Below are 14,745 nucleotides of genomic sequence, written 5' to 3' on the forward strand. Positions count from 1 at the left end.
CTTACACATTCTGCACTTACTGTGGAGTGTTGAGACTGTTTACATATCTGTGCCCATATGTGCATTTTATGTACTGATTTTATTTCTGAATGAATAAATTCTCAAATATGATGTTTTTGTTGAGTTATTATTACACAATGATTTATCTGACCTTTTTGAATCTTGCCCTGATAAATAACCCAAAAAAACAAAAACTAATAAAAACTAAACTAAAACTAAGCATTACAAAAATACAAAAATAAAATAGCAAACCCACTTTAAAAACTAAACTGAATTTGAAAACAAAAAGTCAAAACTAAATAAAAATTAAAACTAATGGAAAATGCTAAACTATAATAACCTTGGTTAGGACCCACTCAGACTAAAGGGTGAGCACCCCCTGCTGGCCTCACTAACAGCAACTAATGGCTGCTTGCTTAAAAGATGCAAAAATGTTACAAGTTGGTGATGAACCCATGAAATAGTCATTGATTATAAATCACAATCAGAGTAATTTCATATAAAAGAACAATATAGTTCACAGTGAATATCCCACTTACTGGTATGTGTGCTTCCAATGGATTGAATTGGATTTTTCATTTCCACCCGGAAGTAGTAATTGTCTGTATGATTGTTCATAACATCATAGAAAACAGTGGTAAATCCACTTTCACTAAGATTTCCAAGTATCTTTATATGCCTGAATCCTTTCATGATGTTTGTACTTCCATTAAAAACCACCAAACTATCTGGCTGGAGAAAAGCATGGTTCTTCTTTAACCAACAGCCAAATATACTTTCGGCATTCTTCAACATATCGTCTGGGGCATTAAATGTACAAGGTACCTGCACACAAGAGCCCCTCAGTGCCATTATACTGTTAGGCAATTTTGCATAATATTCAGGATCTGAAAACAGAGAATATAAACAATCACACTTTAAAATATTTTGTTTAAATGATAAGTGTAACACTAAAGCTTTCTTATCTCAGCTTTTTAATTAGAGGGAACTGACTCACTTTCCATTTGAACTTGTCCTGGTAAGAATAGAAAAACCATGAAAAAACATCTTGGGTGCTGTAGGTACAAACATGGAAGTTTTTTTTTTTTTTTTTTTTTATTTGAAAAGACTGAAGTTAATTTATCTGAATTATATTTATAGTGCTGTCAAACGAGTAAATCCCAACCAAAATAAAAGTTTTAGTTTACATATGTATATTCTGTGTATATTTATACAAACCCAATTTCAAAAAAGTTGGGACACTATACAAATTGTAAATAAAAACAGAATGCAGTGATGTGGAAGTTTCAAATTTCAATATTTTGTTCAGAATACAACATGTCAAATGTTTAAACTGATAAAATATATAATTTTCAGGGATAAGTTGATTTTAAATTTCATGGCATCAACAAGTCTCAAAAAAAGTTGGGGCAAGGCCATGTTTACCCCTGTGTGGCATCCCCTCTACTTTTTATAACAGTCTGCAAACCTCTGGGGACTGAGGAGACAAGTTGCTCAAGTTTAGGAATAGGAATGACACATTCTTGTCTAATACAGGCTTCTAGTTGCTCAACTGTCTTAGATCTTTGTCGCATCTTCCTCTTCCACCTTCCCTTTTTACTCACAATTTGTAGTTTTGGTATCGGGTTTATATATATATGCGTTTTATTTTCATATATTTTATACTATATACAAATATAATTAAAACAATTTTTTGTAAATATATACATGCATCCTTGTGAATTTACATATACATTATAAACAGTTCACACAATCGTCATTAATCGTTGGGACAGCACAAATTTAAATCTGAACTGATCTGAGCTCAGAGACAATGACAGAACAGCCTTACCTACAACATTACAGTCCATCATTCATCAGAGTAAAACAGAAGTCCACTTTCAGAAGTTTTTTTGTTATCCTGGCTGTTTTTTTTTGACCGTTATGATGCAGAGATTAACTATTTCCAAGACTTCAAACATGTACTTTTAAAAGGGGAAGCATTACCACACTAAAATGAACCAGTCACCAAAGTCTGTAAAACATACTACTAAACTATAATATCACTTCTGTACTTCAACATTAGAATATCATGCAAGTTTTTTTCTACCTTAAACAATGGTCTGTTGTACTTCCTTGTGCAAACCTGTTCATCAGCCCAACCACAGAGAACAGAGAAGCTTCAGAAATCTGAAATAATGAAGTTTTGTAGCATAGTGCTTACAGATCCGGGAAGGTAACAAATTTTACAGGTTTAACCAGCAGTATTGCCAGGAACAAATACAAATATTCAGGTAAACAGCCTATTTACATACCTTAACACAAAGAAAAGTGAACTAATTCAGACTGCGTTTCTGCAACCAAATGAAAACAAAACACATGATTAAATATTTATCTTTATTTAAGATAATATAGAAAAAGAAAATGGGGCATTTAAAACATTTTTAACTGTTCTTGTGTTTTGTTCCGTAATCAGACATGTTTTGACTGTTAATGACACTACAAGCTCTGGACTCCTCTAGCTGAAATCGCTTTCATTTGCCTTTCTTGAATTTGCCTGGCGTCTTCTGCTTCTTTTTAGCAGATCCCTTTATTTCAGGCTCCTGTAATATAAAAAAAAAATCGAAATTACTGTTTCTCTTTAAACAGATAAACCAATCACTGATTAATGAAGACAGACATGCACAATTCCTATATTATATAAATTCCTGTATTAGTTTTCAATATAGTAATACAACAGTTTTAATTATTACTTCCTCCTACCTTACGCTTGGAGGAGATCGATCCAGTTACAGTGAAGAATGTGTCCAGTCTTCCCTGGGTGCTCCCTTGTCTACTCTTCATGATTTTCTTACAGCCGTTACGGATACGATCCTCACTGGCAACACACAATTTTAACACATTTGAAAAACATTCTGCAGCTGTGAGAACCACAAATACAGGAGAACAACTGCCTTTCGATTTGCTCCTTCTCACAGCACAACAGGTTTCCCTTACCTGCCCCCTAGTGGTTTCTAGTTTAAGACTGATTAATCTTTGGTTGCTTTGTACCTGAACTGTTTCTCAGCACACATGAACTGAATCAGTCCATCCTCGTCAGGTTCATTCCACTTCAGATCAACTGAGGGGCCGTCAATGACCTCGGGCTCCAAGAAGAGACCCCGAGCCTCTTTATACAGCCAGTCCTCTGGAGCTGGGTGCTTCTGCAACACAAAACAAGAAATATCACATTGTAAAGACCATCTAAAAGAGGAGGTAGTGGTTATAGGCTGCTATTATTATTTAAGCACACAAATATGTTTTGGTTCGCATTTTAGCCAAGATCAATAAGGGTTATCTTATCTTATCTTAAGGGTTAATTATAGTAAATTGCAAATACACAAATATATTTTCTGACTAAGCAATACACTATCTGCCACTAGAGGGCACAATGCAAGTACATGATCCTGGATGAGACTGCAACATTTTGACAGTAAGCAAATCCCTTAATTTAAATAAACGCACATTTGGGTCAATATTCTCAAGGATCTCTTCAATGGAGCCGTGCTGTTTAATGAGATCAATGGCCCTCTTGGGTCCGATTCCTTTTATAGTGCCACAGTAGTCACAGCCCAGGAGGATACACAGGTCAATGAACTGAGGAAGACATTCAAACATAATCAGCAATTAGAAAAGAACTGACACATATATAATTAGGCAGAAATGTATATACAAAAGTGAATGTCTTACCTGTTGATGTGTCAGACCCATTTCCTGCAGAATACGACTGAAATGAAACTCTTGGATTGGGAGTTTTCTAGGAAGAAGAAATAAAAAGCCCTCAATTCTCCATGACTATAATATATCCAAATGTCTACATCAACAAATATTTTCAGATATTAAGTGTATCTATACTTACTTAGCTTCACTGGCTGTTAGATGCCTCAACAGGACTGTTGTTCCAAACGTCAGACCGTCCATATCTTCAGTCGCTGTGGCATAAACCTTCCCTGATTTCACCAGAGCAGCACAGCTCGCCTCGGCCTCACATGGAGCCTTAACATGCAAGGTAAACATTTTTACTTACATCCATGATCAAAGATAATTCTGTGCAGTTTGCTGTCAATGACTGTGGCAGTACCTCAATGTAAGGGACTCCCATTAAAGTCAGTAACTTCTTGCACTCGTCATTGTGTTGTTTGGTAACCTTCACTAGTCGCTTACTGAACTTGTCAATGTTCTCCTGTTCACCTGGGAGAAATCTTAGAATTAGGATCCATGTCAAAGAATTATTTTTTTTAAAAAGCATGTCTTCTTGAAAGTGTCTGTACCTGCTTCTTGTGCCTGAGCTAGAAGTTTCTCAGCCTCTGCTCGTCTCTCGCCTCTCTTCTCCAGCTGTAGGGGTTCAAATAAAAAGATATCTTCTCATAAACAGCAGAACATCTGTTAGTTAACCAAGTTACGTCATCTAAAAATCTTTAAAAAAAATTCACTGCATTTTATGCCTCTATACTGTAAAGATAGGTAAATGTAACTAATTTACAGAGAAAAGGTGTAAAAGGACATTCCCATAAATTCCTGAATGAAATCTCACATAGTTATTAAATATATAGTCAACATTTGTTGTGGATCAAAAAAGTTCAAAGTTTTCTTAAAACAAGAACGCATTTTGGTTTTAGGACAATGATTATGAAGGCTTTGATCCACTTCAAATGTTGACTAGTGTACATAATTGTATCCTCTTATTATTATTAACTGTTCAGCAAGATTTGCGTTTCATTAGTCATTTAGTTAATTTTTATTGCATTATTTTAGTGTTACTGTCTATCTCACCCGGGTATATAATGTCATGTTTTATAGACAGGCAACTTATGACAAAGATTCATCAGGTGGTTTTCTGTAATACCGGATGTTTATGATTAGAGTAAAAAGCTGATTTTGGTAGTTTAAGTAGTTTGGTATATTAACATGACAGTAAATCAGTAAATAAAATATACGGTTGCATTGCAAGTCAAACTAATATCCTGCAATATCTGAATAACTGCCTCAATGTATTTACAGTGAATTTCTGGCACAGCTGCATTTTTTAGCCGTCATGCAAATTAAATATCAATTTAAATAGTGATTTAAGCAATGCTGTTTCCAGGTCAGAGTCGCTGCTTATTTCAGTTGAGATATTTCATTAGAATGACAGTTTCTGACGCACTTCTCCTGACTTCAGCTGAGGTGGCTTGCCATCAAACACATAAACTGGCTTGATGCCGCTCTCCAGCATTCGGATGGTCCTGTAGAACATCCCCATGAGGTGGCTGGGGAGACAGAGGACACGCCAATATTAGGAACATGCAAACGTGATCTGGCACAAGGTTAGAAAATCAAAGCATACACTTTGAACTCAATCAGCTCGTCATGTTTTCATGCAGACTTGTTCAAATGATAGCAGACAACTCTACATACCTAGTGGTCTCTCCATCTTCATTCTGCAACACATTCCCGTCCTGTCTGACCGCGATTAAGAACTGGTAGATGCACATGGACGCATCAATAGCAATTTTCCTGCCTGCACACATGCATACAATAAAATACACAAATACATGGTGTAAACACTTAAATATACTACATTTGATTTTCTCAGTTAAAATAATCCAAAGAATAATGTTTAAATAATAGTTAGCCTCACCAAAGTAGTTTTTAATATCTTGCTCCTTGATGGCTGAAGGCGCGTGATCTGCAATGAGCTTTGCAAGTCCATGGATTCCCATTGTGATAAACTATGCAATTATCAGAAATCTGAAATAATTAAAATCCATAGAAATTAAATGCATGAAGTATGTTTTGACACAGTTAAGGGTAAGTTAGAAAGAAAAAACACGGAGCAGCTCATACATCAAGTGTGAATAGTAAAGAATGAAGAAAACCACAAGCATCTAAAATGTAAAAACCCTCACGTGTATGATAAAGCGGATTACACGCGCCGTGTATTTGCACAAGCGGTTTACAAACTGCAAAACGTAAAAACAAAAACAAAAAACACTTACCAAAAAAAAAAGTTTCAGCTCTTTGCCTTTCACTCAGTCATAGACACAAACACAACCGCGCCAAAAACTGCTATCAATTTCGCGCGAATCTAATTCAGGCATGAATAGTCAAATTCATGTGGCAGACGATAGAATCGACTTCTCAAAATTGTCTAGTTCAGCCTTCGCAAGGGAGACCAACAGAACGTGCATCTCGATCGATTAGTCTAGACTGGCAAGACATCAATGAGAGCGAAGAAATTTCCCAGTAACGCTTATCACCTCTTAAAATGCACGATAAACGTTTTATCTCATTGAAATCTCACTTACAGCAGTTAATTAATGATGCAGAGACTTGTCGAAAGCTTGTGCAGGTATAGCGTTGTAGTCCCGCCCACCCCGGAAGATCACAAGAAGGGTGTTTTTATTTTTTAAGGTGACGTGGATTCGCTGTGCGCCGTTGCTGATCTCGACCTCTCTGCTGTTTCATCGCCTAAAAGAAAAGTTCGGATATCTTCTAACCCCTGGCGATCTCCAGATATGATATTACACATACGAGAGTGCTGTTGACTGGATTTTGAAAAGAAAGAAGCGCTTCCGAGGAAGCCTCCGAAACAGGTCTGTTACGTTTCTCTGATGCGGAAGTGTTTCAAGCATCTAAGCAGGCGAAGATGATTTATAGTGCTTTTAAATCAGACTGCAGACTGATTGATTTGTGTATCATTTCTTTATGCCTGAAAGATACAAACTATATCTGTTTATTTAAGACGTTGGAGAGATGGTTCTATTTGTTGCACTCAACAAAATCTGATTTAAGTAGCACTTTATTTTACAGTGGACTGCTTTCTCTAGTAATGACGGTTAATTAGGCATAATTACAAGCAACAAGCAACTAAGCCACTCCCCAACACTATAATAAGTATATGTTGTTAATTTATTTAACTCCGGGCTTATTTATGCAATTACATTGCAAAATAACTCTCTAATATTAAGTAACCCTGATTTATTGCTCATTCATTCATTTGCATGTTGTACTTGCAATAATTATGTAATTGTATCAGTGAAGTCTTACATGTACTTGATCTATCATGTGCTTTTTTTTTTTTTTACAATAATCAAATTTTAAAACTAATATATAAATATAAATAATTATTTTCTCTTAAAGGAATCGTTCTTCTCAAAATTTAATTCAGATTTTCCCCCACACATTTTCCAACACATCTGAATTTTATAACAGCAATATTTTATCTAGTTAATACATGATTAAGCAAAAAAAAAAAAAAAAGACCTAATAATAGTAATATTATTAGCCATTTAAAATGCTTTTATATGTTTTAACAAGTCTAGCATGTAGTATATATTTGCATGAATTGTAAAAATGTAAATGATTAAATGTATATAAATGATTAAGAGAGATTGTTTATTTTAGGTGCTGTGGCCATTTCTTTAAAATTATTAGTTCATCCTAAAATGAAAAATCATGATTGTGTTTTTGTTGATATTTCACATAGTCTCTAAATTCAGTCAAGTAAAAATAATAGAAAATAGTTCTAAATGGAATCTAATTATAGATGTTTCAAGCACTTAAAGTAATTACTGTATGGAAATGTTTTTTGTTGTTTGCTTAGTTGCTGACCCCTTTTACATTCTGACAGGTGTTGTCATGACAGCAAGACTCGAATGTTCAGGCCCGTGTGTCGCTGGTCGATCCATGAGGCTCTGTGTGCTGGTCCTGTGCTTGCTGCCTCACTTCGTCTGGACAGTCAGTTACAAGCAAGGCGATCCGGTGGTCCTGTACGTTAACAAAGTTGGTCCGTATCATAACCCCCAGGAAACCTATCACTATTACACCCTGCCAGTCTGTAGACCTAAAGAGGTGAGCGCGTGAACTACACTAATCAGCGTTATCTTGATCTTTTAGTGTGCTTGCTTTATGACCTTATGGTCCAATACAAGTTGTTATGATTAACTATTAGATTGACATGTTTGCAGGTTCGTCATAAAGCCTTGAGTCTGGGAGAGGTGTTAGATGGAGACCGCATGGCTGAATCACTTTACAACATCCACTTCAAGGAAAACTCTGAGAGACAGACGCTATGCAAGCTCACCCTCTCCGAGAAAGAGGTAGCAATGCAGTCCTATTCGAATGTTTTCATCAGAGATGTTTAGGATTTATTTGTGTGATGGGAAATGATGAAAAATGATGAAAAAAGAAGTGTTTGCTTTCATGGCAGGGATTCTCCATCCTGCTCCAGCTCTAATCAAACACAGCTGAACCAGCTAGTCAAGGTTTTCAGGTTCAGTTGAGAATGATAGTAAAGGGTGTGTTAAAGGGTTGGAGTTAAACTCTGTAGGAAGCCAGCTCATCCGCGGGCAGGATTTATCAAATTTCCATGTTGTGAAAGAGGAAACGGCAGAGCCTTAGGGGAATGGAATTCTTTCTGATGTCTCAGATTTTATGCATTTTTGAAACTACAGGTGGATCAGCTGCGAGAGGCAATCGAGGAGCTGTATTACTTCGAGTTTGTCCTAGATGACATTCCCATCTTGGGTTTTGTGGGATACATGGAAGAGAGTGGATTCCTGCCTCACAGCCACAAGGTCTTTATGTCTCTGTTAAAAGCACACAAAAAGTGCTTAGACACAAGTAAAAATGTATGTTTTTCATTACATTAGAGAAGAATATTTAAGAATAATTGTTTGTCAAGAAACAAAATACAAATGAGGACAATAGAATCTATCAAAACCAACAAAAGAACAAGAAGTGGTGTGACTAGTCACAGGTAGTCAATATATCAATACTAAAACATCGTTAGTTTTAAAATATTACTACTTTTCAAAAGTTTAATGTCAGTAAGATTTTTTCTTTTTGAAACTTCTACTTTTATTCAGCAACGATGCATCAAATTGATGAAAAGTGTCTGTAAAGGCATTGATAATGTTACATAAATATCAAATAAATTATGTTCTTTTTAAATTTCTGTTCATTAAATAATCGTTATGAAGAATGTTCACCGTTTCCAAAAAAAAAGGTTAAGCAGTGCAGCTGTTTTCAACATTGATAATAATAAATGTTTTTTCGAGCAGCGAATCAGAATGATTTCTGAAGGATCATGTGACACTGAAAACTGAAGTAATGGCTGCTGAAAATTCACCTTTGCATTACAGGAATAAACATTTCAAGTAATAATATGTTAAAATAGAAAGCAGATTGACCGTATTGAAAACATTTGAATAGTAGTGTATATTATAGTTAAAATATTACGTACATTACTATTTCTAGTAATATTTACATGAATTGTCCACTAACTGTTTTTATTGCAGTTTTAGAGTTTGTTATTTTAGTACAACTTAAACTAAATGAATATGAAAAATGTTTCCTTGGGAACTAGCTAAATTGTGATAAGTTTGAAGTTTTTCTTTGTAATTTTATTTAATTTCAAGTAACAAAGTTTATTTATTCACTGTTTTGGTACAACAGGTGGGGTTGTGGACACACTTGGACTTCAATATAGAGTACAACGGCGACTCTGTGATCTTCGCCAACGTGTCTGTGAAGGACGTGAAGCCGGAGCCGTTAGAGGAGGGTGTGGGAGGGGCAGGCCATGGTGTCAGCAGCGGTGGTCTGACGGTCACTCACACCTACAGCGTGCGCTGGTTCGAGAGCACTCTGCCCCATTCCCGCAGGGCGGAGCGCCTTCGAGACTATTCCTTCTTTCCTAAGACTCTGGAGATCCACTGGCTGTCCATCATCAACTCACTAGTGCTGGTGGTGCTGCTGCTGGGCTTCGTCATCATCATCCTCATGAGGGTGCTGAAGAATGACTTCGCCAGGTGAGGGTGTATCTGACGTCACCTTTCCAAACAGGTCACTTGATCACATGGGTATTTGCAATTTGTTATTTTGCTTGGCCGCCTTAAACTGCATACTTTAATTGTTGATATGTTAATTTATTAGCATAGTAACTCTATGATAAGTAGCAATGAAATAGGCAGTATTTTTTGCAACAAATTATCCATATTGGGGAAGAGGAGGGAACAGCACCTATTACCCAGAAATCATTAATGATCAGCGGTCGCTGTGTGTGTGTACAGGTATAATGTGGAGGAAGATGGCAGCTGTGACGACCTGGATCAGGGGGATAACGGATGGAAAATCATCCACACGGATGTCTTTCGCTTCCCACAGTATAAGAGTCTCCTGTGTGCCGTACTAGGAGTCGGGGCGCAGTTTCTAACTCTGGCCACAGGTAGGACACACTACATTACAGAATATAAAAATTCAGAATTGCTTCTCCATTTCAAAACTTTATTAATAAAAATGTTACTAAATAACATAAAATAATATAATACTAAAATAATGATTGTATAGTATTGTATTATCAATAATATTGTGTAATATTATTAATGAATTTGTCATTTTAAATAATTTTACTATTAATCATATTAAAGTGATCATGAACTGAGAAATCAAAATTCCCTTGATCTTTTGACATGTAAGAGGTCAATGTACTATAAAAACATCCTGTAAGTTTTAGAAATCAAATCTCTCTCATTAGTCTTTAGTTGATGTGTTCTGAGCATTTATGCATTTATTCATCACCATCCATCTGTGAAGGATGTAGGCTGTCAAACATACACAGCTATTACTTCCGAGTCTACAATCTGCTACACCTATGAACGTTCAGAAAAAGGGGCCTAAACAGGACAGAATTTAGCCTATTACTTCTAAATTATGTTTATCTTTTTCTTTTTTTCTTTTTTGGATGTAAATGATAACTTTATAAGTGTACCTCAGAGAACAGTACAAAATTATAAAGGAAGTTCATGACCTCTTTAATATTATTATTTTTTTTTCTGTTACTTGTGACCCTGCACCACAAAAACCAGTCATAAGGGCCAATTTTTGTAAAATAAGATGTATACACCATCTGAAATGTGAAAAAAAAAAAAAAAAAAGCTTTCCATTGTTGTATGGTTTGTTAGGATGGGACAATATATGGCCGGGATACAACTATTTGAACATCTGGAATCTGAGTTATTAAAAAATTACGTTTTTATATATTTACGGTAGGAAATGTACAAAATAACTTCATGGAATATGATCTTTGCTTAATGTCCTAATGATTCTTGGCACAAAAGAAAAGTCAATCATTTTGACCCATATAGTGTATTGTTGGCTATTTCTACAAATATACCCATGCGACAGATTTGTTTAGCTGATTTAGCAATATTTATCTAAAACGATTGTAGCAATGAAGTGCTTAAATATTGAACTGAGAGGTGGAAGCAGTTGAGAACTGGGACAAAAATTAGAAGAGAGATAAGAAGAACATGACCTTCAGGTAACACCCTCACTTCTGGATCCTCTTTCCTGGTTTCTTCAGGAATCATTGTCATGGCTCTGCTGGGGATGTTTAATGTCCATCGTCATGGCGCCATAAACTCGGCAGCGATTGTATTGTACGCTCTGACCAGCTGTGTGTCAGGTTACTGTTCCTGCAGCTTCTACACACAGATTCAGGGCCAGCGCTGGGTCTGGAATATTATCCTCACCTCAGCGCTCTTCTCTGGTGAGACACAACACTCTTCTGCAGTATGATTTTTTTTTTTTGTATTGTATTCCAAATAAAGCCTGTCATAATTACAGTGCTTTCATAAGCAGAAGTAACTGACATTTTGCCCACTCTCTTCTCATTTCTATCTCTCTCTGATGCGTTTAGCCCCTCTGTTTTTCACCTGGAGCGTGGTGAACTCTGTTCACTGGTGGAGTGGCTCGACTCAGGCCCTTCCTGCCACCACCGTGCTCCTGCTGCTTGGTGCCTGGGTGCTGGTGGGTTTCCCTCTCACCGTTATTGGTGGGATTGTTGGAAAGAACAGAGCAGGCAACTTCCAGGCCCCGTGTCGCACACGTAACATAGCTCGTCAGATCCCCCAGCAGCCCTGGTACAAACACACGGCCGTGCACATGGCCATCGGAGGCTTCCTGCCTTTCAGGTAAGAGCTGTGCATCTCTGCAGAAGGTTTACAGACAGTGGAATCTTTTCTTTACAGGGGTGGTTGATTGTGATGTCTCTCTTTTAAAGCTATTTCATCTGTATTGTTGCTGTTTGAGCATAAACGATATGCCAATATCTGTGATGATGCTGAAAGTTCAATGCAAACATAGATATCTTCCTTCCTTTAAAATTCTGGCAGTTAAATGCCTACAAAAAGGCTTGTAGGGTCCACATCGAGTTGCTTCCCAGACATTTACATAAACTCCGCCCCCAGGAACATGAAACAAAGGGGGCTAGTGTGTTTTATTTTTTTTTTTTAGACAACAGGAAGAGTTGTTTAAAGGAGAAGGGACTGAGTGTGGAATAAAGGTACATTATGTGAAAAATTATGTGTATAAAAAAAACTAAATATTAACACGTTATACTGCACCCCTTAAACACTATCAAACTTAAAAAGAAAAAAAAAACAGTCAACCAGCCCTTTAATAATTCGCTCTACAACATGTGTGTGTGTACTTGTACAGCTATCTTTGTGAGGGCTAGTTTGAATTTTAGACCATCGGAGTGAGGACAAATTTGTAAAGTGAGGATCTTTGGGCTGGTCTTCACTTTCTGAGACCCCTTTATTAAAGCAGTGGTTCCCAACCACAGTCCTGGAGGCCCCCCAACACTGTTTCCATGTCACCTTCATCAAACACACCTGATTCAGATCATCAGCTCATAAGTAGAGAATCCAAGACCTGAATTGGGTTTGTCAGACACAGGAGAGATGCAAAAGATGAATGTTTTTTAGGGGTCAGGTTATAATTAGGTAAAGGTTAGGTTAGGGTAAGGGTAAGGCACTGAGGGTTCTGATGGGTAGGTTAAGGGTTAGAAGCTAAAGATTGCATTTGTGTCAATGTATGTCTTCAAAGGGATAGCTATACAGAGTTTTGTGTGTTTAAGGATTAAAAACACTATTTACGGTTTTACATTTATTAAAAAATAAATAAACAAATATAATATATTTGTATTTTTGAAAAGATGCAAGTAAATGTATATAATATATTTAAAAAAATCTTATATTATTATATATTAAATATAAATACTAAACATTTCAATATAATATTACATGAGAGAACATTTTTTACAAATTATGTTAGAGACTTACAATAATATAATATGTTTATATTATATTATATTGTATTATATTAGTCACACACAGCGTGCCTCTGTTGTATGCTATTATATATAATATAATGTTTAAAAAATAATTTATATATAATAGAAATACAGTAAAACCTAAATTTATTCAGACAAGTAAACATTTTCACATTATCACAGTTTATTCACTATAGTTTAGAAAATGTTATAAAAAAAATGACATAATAAACTGTATTAAGAATTTTGGGGTAAAATATGTCAAAGTTTACTTTATTTTGCTATCCCCACATACATAAATGAACTATAGTCTCCTGAACCCACTAGTAAAAAAAATATAAAAAATGATATCTGGTGTATAAATAATTTTTGGTTTGACTGTATATATGATTTATGTATTTTTTAAATATTATATTAATCACTCTTCCTTTTTTTTCTGCTGGACTTTGCAGTGCCATCTCAGTAGAGCTGTACTACATCTTTGCCACGGCGTGGGGTCGTGAACACTACACTCTCTACGGCATTCTGCTGTGCGTCTTTGCCATCCTGCTCTCGGTGGGCGCCTGCATCTCTGTGGCCCTCACCTACTTCCTGCTGTCAGGCGAGGACTACCGCTGGTGGTGGAGAAGTGTTCTTAGCACCGGCTCCACTGGCATCTTCATATTTGTTTACTCACTCTTCTACTACCACAATCGCTCCAACATGAGCGGCCTTGTGCAGAGCGTCGAATTCTTCGGATATTCCTTGCTCACTGCGTTTGTGTTCTCGCTCATGCTGGGAACGGTCTCCTTCTGGGCTTCTCTGGCTTTTATTCGTTACATCTACCGTAGCCTTAAGATGGACTGAGTTTGTTTCTTCTCAAGTTTCCTCGTATGGGGAAGAGACTCGTGGACCAGGTCCTCATGGAGCCCTGCATGAGCAGGTTTTGTGATGCTGAAGTATGTTAAACTATCAAAACTATTGATGCCAATCTTACGAGGAATAGGGAACAGACAATGTGACTGACTAAAGACTAATTTAATATTTTATTTTGCTCACCAACACCCTGATACTTAATTCATATAGCTATATATAGTTGCTAGATTATATGCACATCGAATACAGACGTATAACATCGTTTGTGCTGAATGGAACCGCTTTATTATATTTTAAATGTTGCTTACCAAGTATCCAATACTTGAAAGTTCTGTTTCGGATTTTGTTGATGTAGTGAATGATTAAATGTCAGTTTCAAAACATAAGGGGAACAAATCGGAGGCCTTCATACTTATCTATGTTTCATAAAACTATTGAGGAGATGAAGCGTTAGGAGAAGCGTTTGTATGTACTGTAGGTGGGTTTACTTGATGATTAAAGGAGGATTTTGGTTTTATGGAAGGATATTCTAATCTTTGGGGTAAAGAGATGTGTCTTATTGTTTTCAGAGGGTGCAGTATACACATTTAGACCAAAAAAAAAGTAGTTTTGGAAGGAAAGTTTAACACAGGCAAGCTAAAGAAATGAAGAATTGATTGTGGAAGCAATATCATGCTCTAAAGTCGCCATCAGCTGTGAACTGTTGCAATGTAAATATACTGTTTTCAATAGTCACTTTTATTACGGTAAGAGAAATAAATGTGGGTAAAAAGCAA

General features: G+C 36.3%; 2 protein-coding genes across 4 annotated transcripts; one reads left to right on the forward strand and one right to left on the reverse strand.

The window, feature by feature from the left end:
* Positions 1-2,358: 2,358 nt before the first annotated feature.
* fen1 (flap structure-specific endonuclease 1) lies at positions 2,359-6,454 on the reverse strand. Of its 3 annotated transcripts, none has more exons than XM_052596035.1 (12): positions 6,306-6,454; positions 5,639-5,748; positions 5,416-5,518; positions 5,165-5,267; positions 4,290-4,353; positions 4,100-4,209; positions 3,878-4,014; positions 3,709-3,775; positions 3,484-3,615; positions 3,031-3,182; positions 2,743-2,857; positions 2,359-2,582 (listed from the first exon to the last, which is right to left on the reverse strand). In XM_052596035.1, exons 2-12 carry the CDS (start codon positions 5,718-5,720, stop codon positions 2,514-2,516), a joined length of 1,134 nt encoding a protein of 377 aa, XP_052451995.1. In that variant the 5' UTR covers positions 5,721-5,748; positions 6,306-6,454; the 3' UTR covers positions 2,359-2,513. The 3 variants fall into 3 exon arrangements, with proteins under 3 accessions (XP_052451995.1, XP_052451996.1, XP_052451994.1); XM_052596036.1 differs by lacking the exon at positions 6,306-6,454 and adding an exon at positions 5,907-6,182; XM_052596034.1 differs by lacking the exon at positions 6,306-6,454 and adding an exon at positions 5,997-6,181.
* tm9sf1 (transmembrane 9 superfamily member 1) lies at positions 6,444-14,745 on the forward strand. The gene is made up of 9 exons (XM_052596031.1): positions 6,444-6,593; positions 7,631-7,851; positions 7,968-8,099; positions 8,454-8,576; positions 9,457-9,809; positions 10,071-10,225; positions 11,363-11,548; positions 11,699-11,972; positions 13,567-14,745. Exons 2-9 carry the CDS (start codon positions 7,639-7,641, stop codon positions 13,958-13,960), a joined length of 1,830 nt encoding a protein of 609 aa, XP_052451991.1. The 5' UTR covers positions 6,444-6,593; positions 7,631-7,638; the 3' UTR covers positions 13,961-14,745.

The sequence above is a fragment of the Carassius gibelio genome, chromosome B24, assembly GCF_023724105.1.
Source record: "Carassius gibelio isolate Cgi1373 ecotype wild population from Czech Republic chromosome B24, carGib1.2-hapl.c, whole genome shotgun sequence".
Taxonomy (NCBI): Eukaryota; Metazoa; Chordata; class Actinopteri; order Cypriniformes; family Cyprinidae; genus Carassius; species Carassius gibelio.

Excerpts from the sequence above, each read along its gene's own strand:
- fen1 (XM_052596035.1), bottom strand. The coding sequence starts at position 5,720 with ATGGGAATCCATGGACTTGCAAAGCTCATTGCAGATCACGCGCCTTCA. Across the intron at positions 5,519-5,638 it reads AGATATTAAAAACTACTTTG|GCAGGAAAATTGCTATTGAT; the intron begins GTGAGGCTAACT and ends GCATGTGTGCAG. Across the intron at positions 5,268-5,415 it reads GAAGATGGAGAGACCACTAG|CCACCTCATGGGGATGTTCT; the intron begins GTATGTAGAGTT and ends CTGTCTCCCCAG.
- tm9sf1 (XM_052596031.1), top strand. The coding sequence starts at position 7,639 with ATGACAGCAAGACTCGAATGTTCAGGCCCGTGTGTCGCTGGTCGATCC. Across the intron at positions 8,100-8,453 it reads TCACCCTCTCCGAGAAAGAG|GTGGATCAGCTGCGAGAGGC; the intron begins GTAGCAATGCAG and ends TTGAAACTACAG. Across the intron at positions 11,973-13,566 it reads GGAGGCTTCCTGCCTTTCAG|TGCCATCTCAGTAGAGCTGT; the intron begins GTAAGAGCTGTG and ends TGGACTTTGCAG.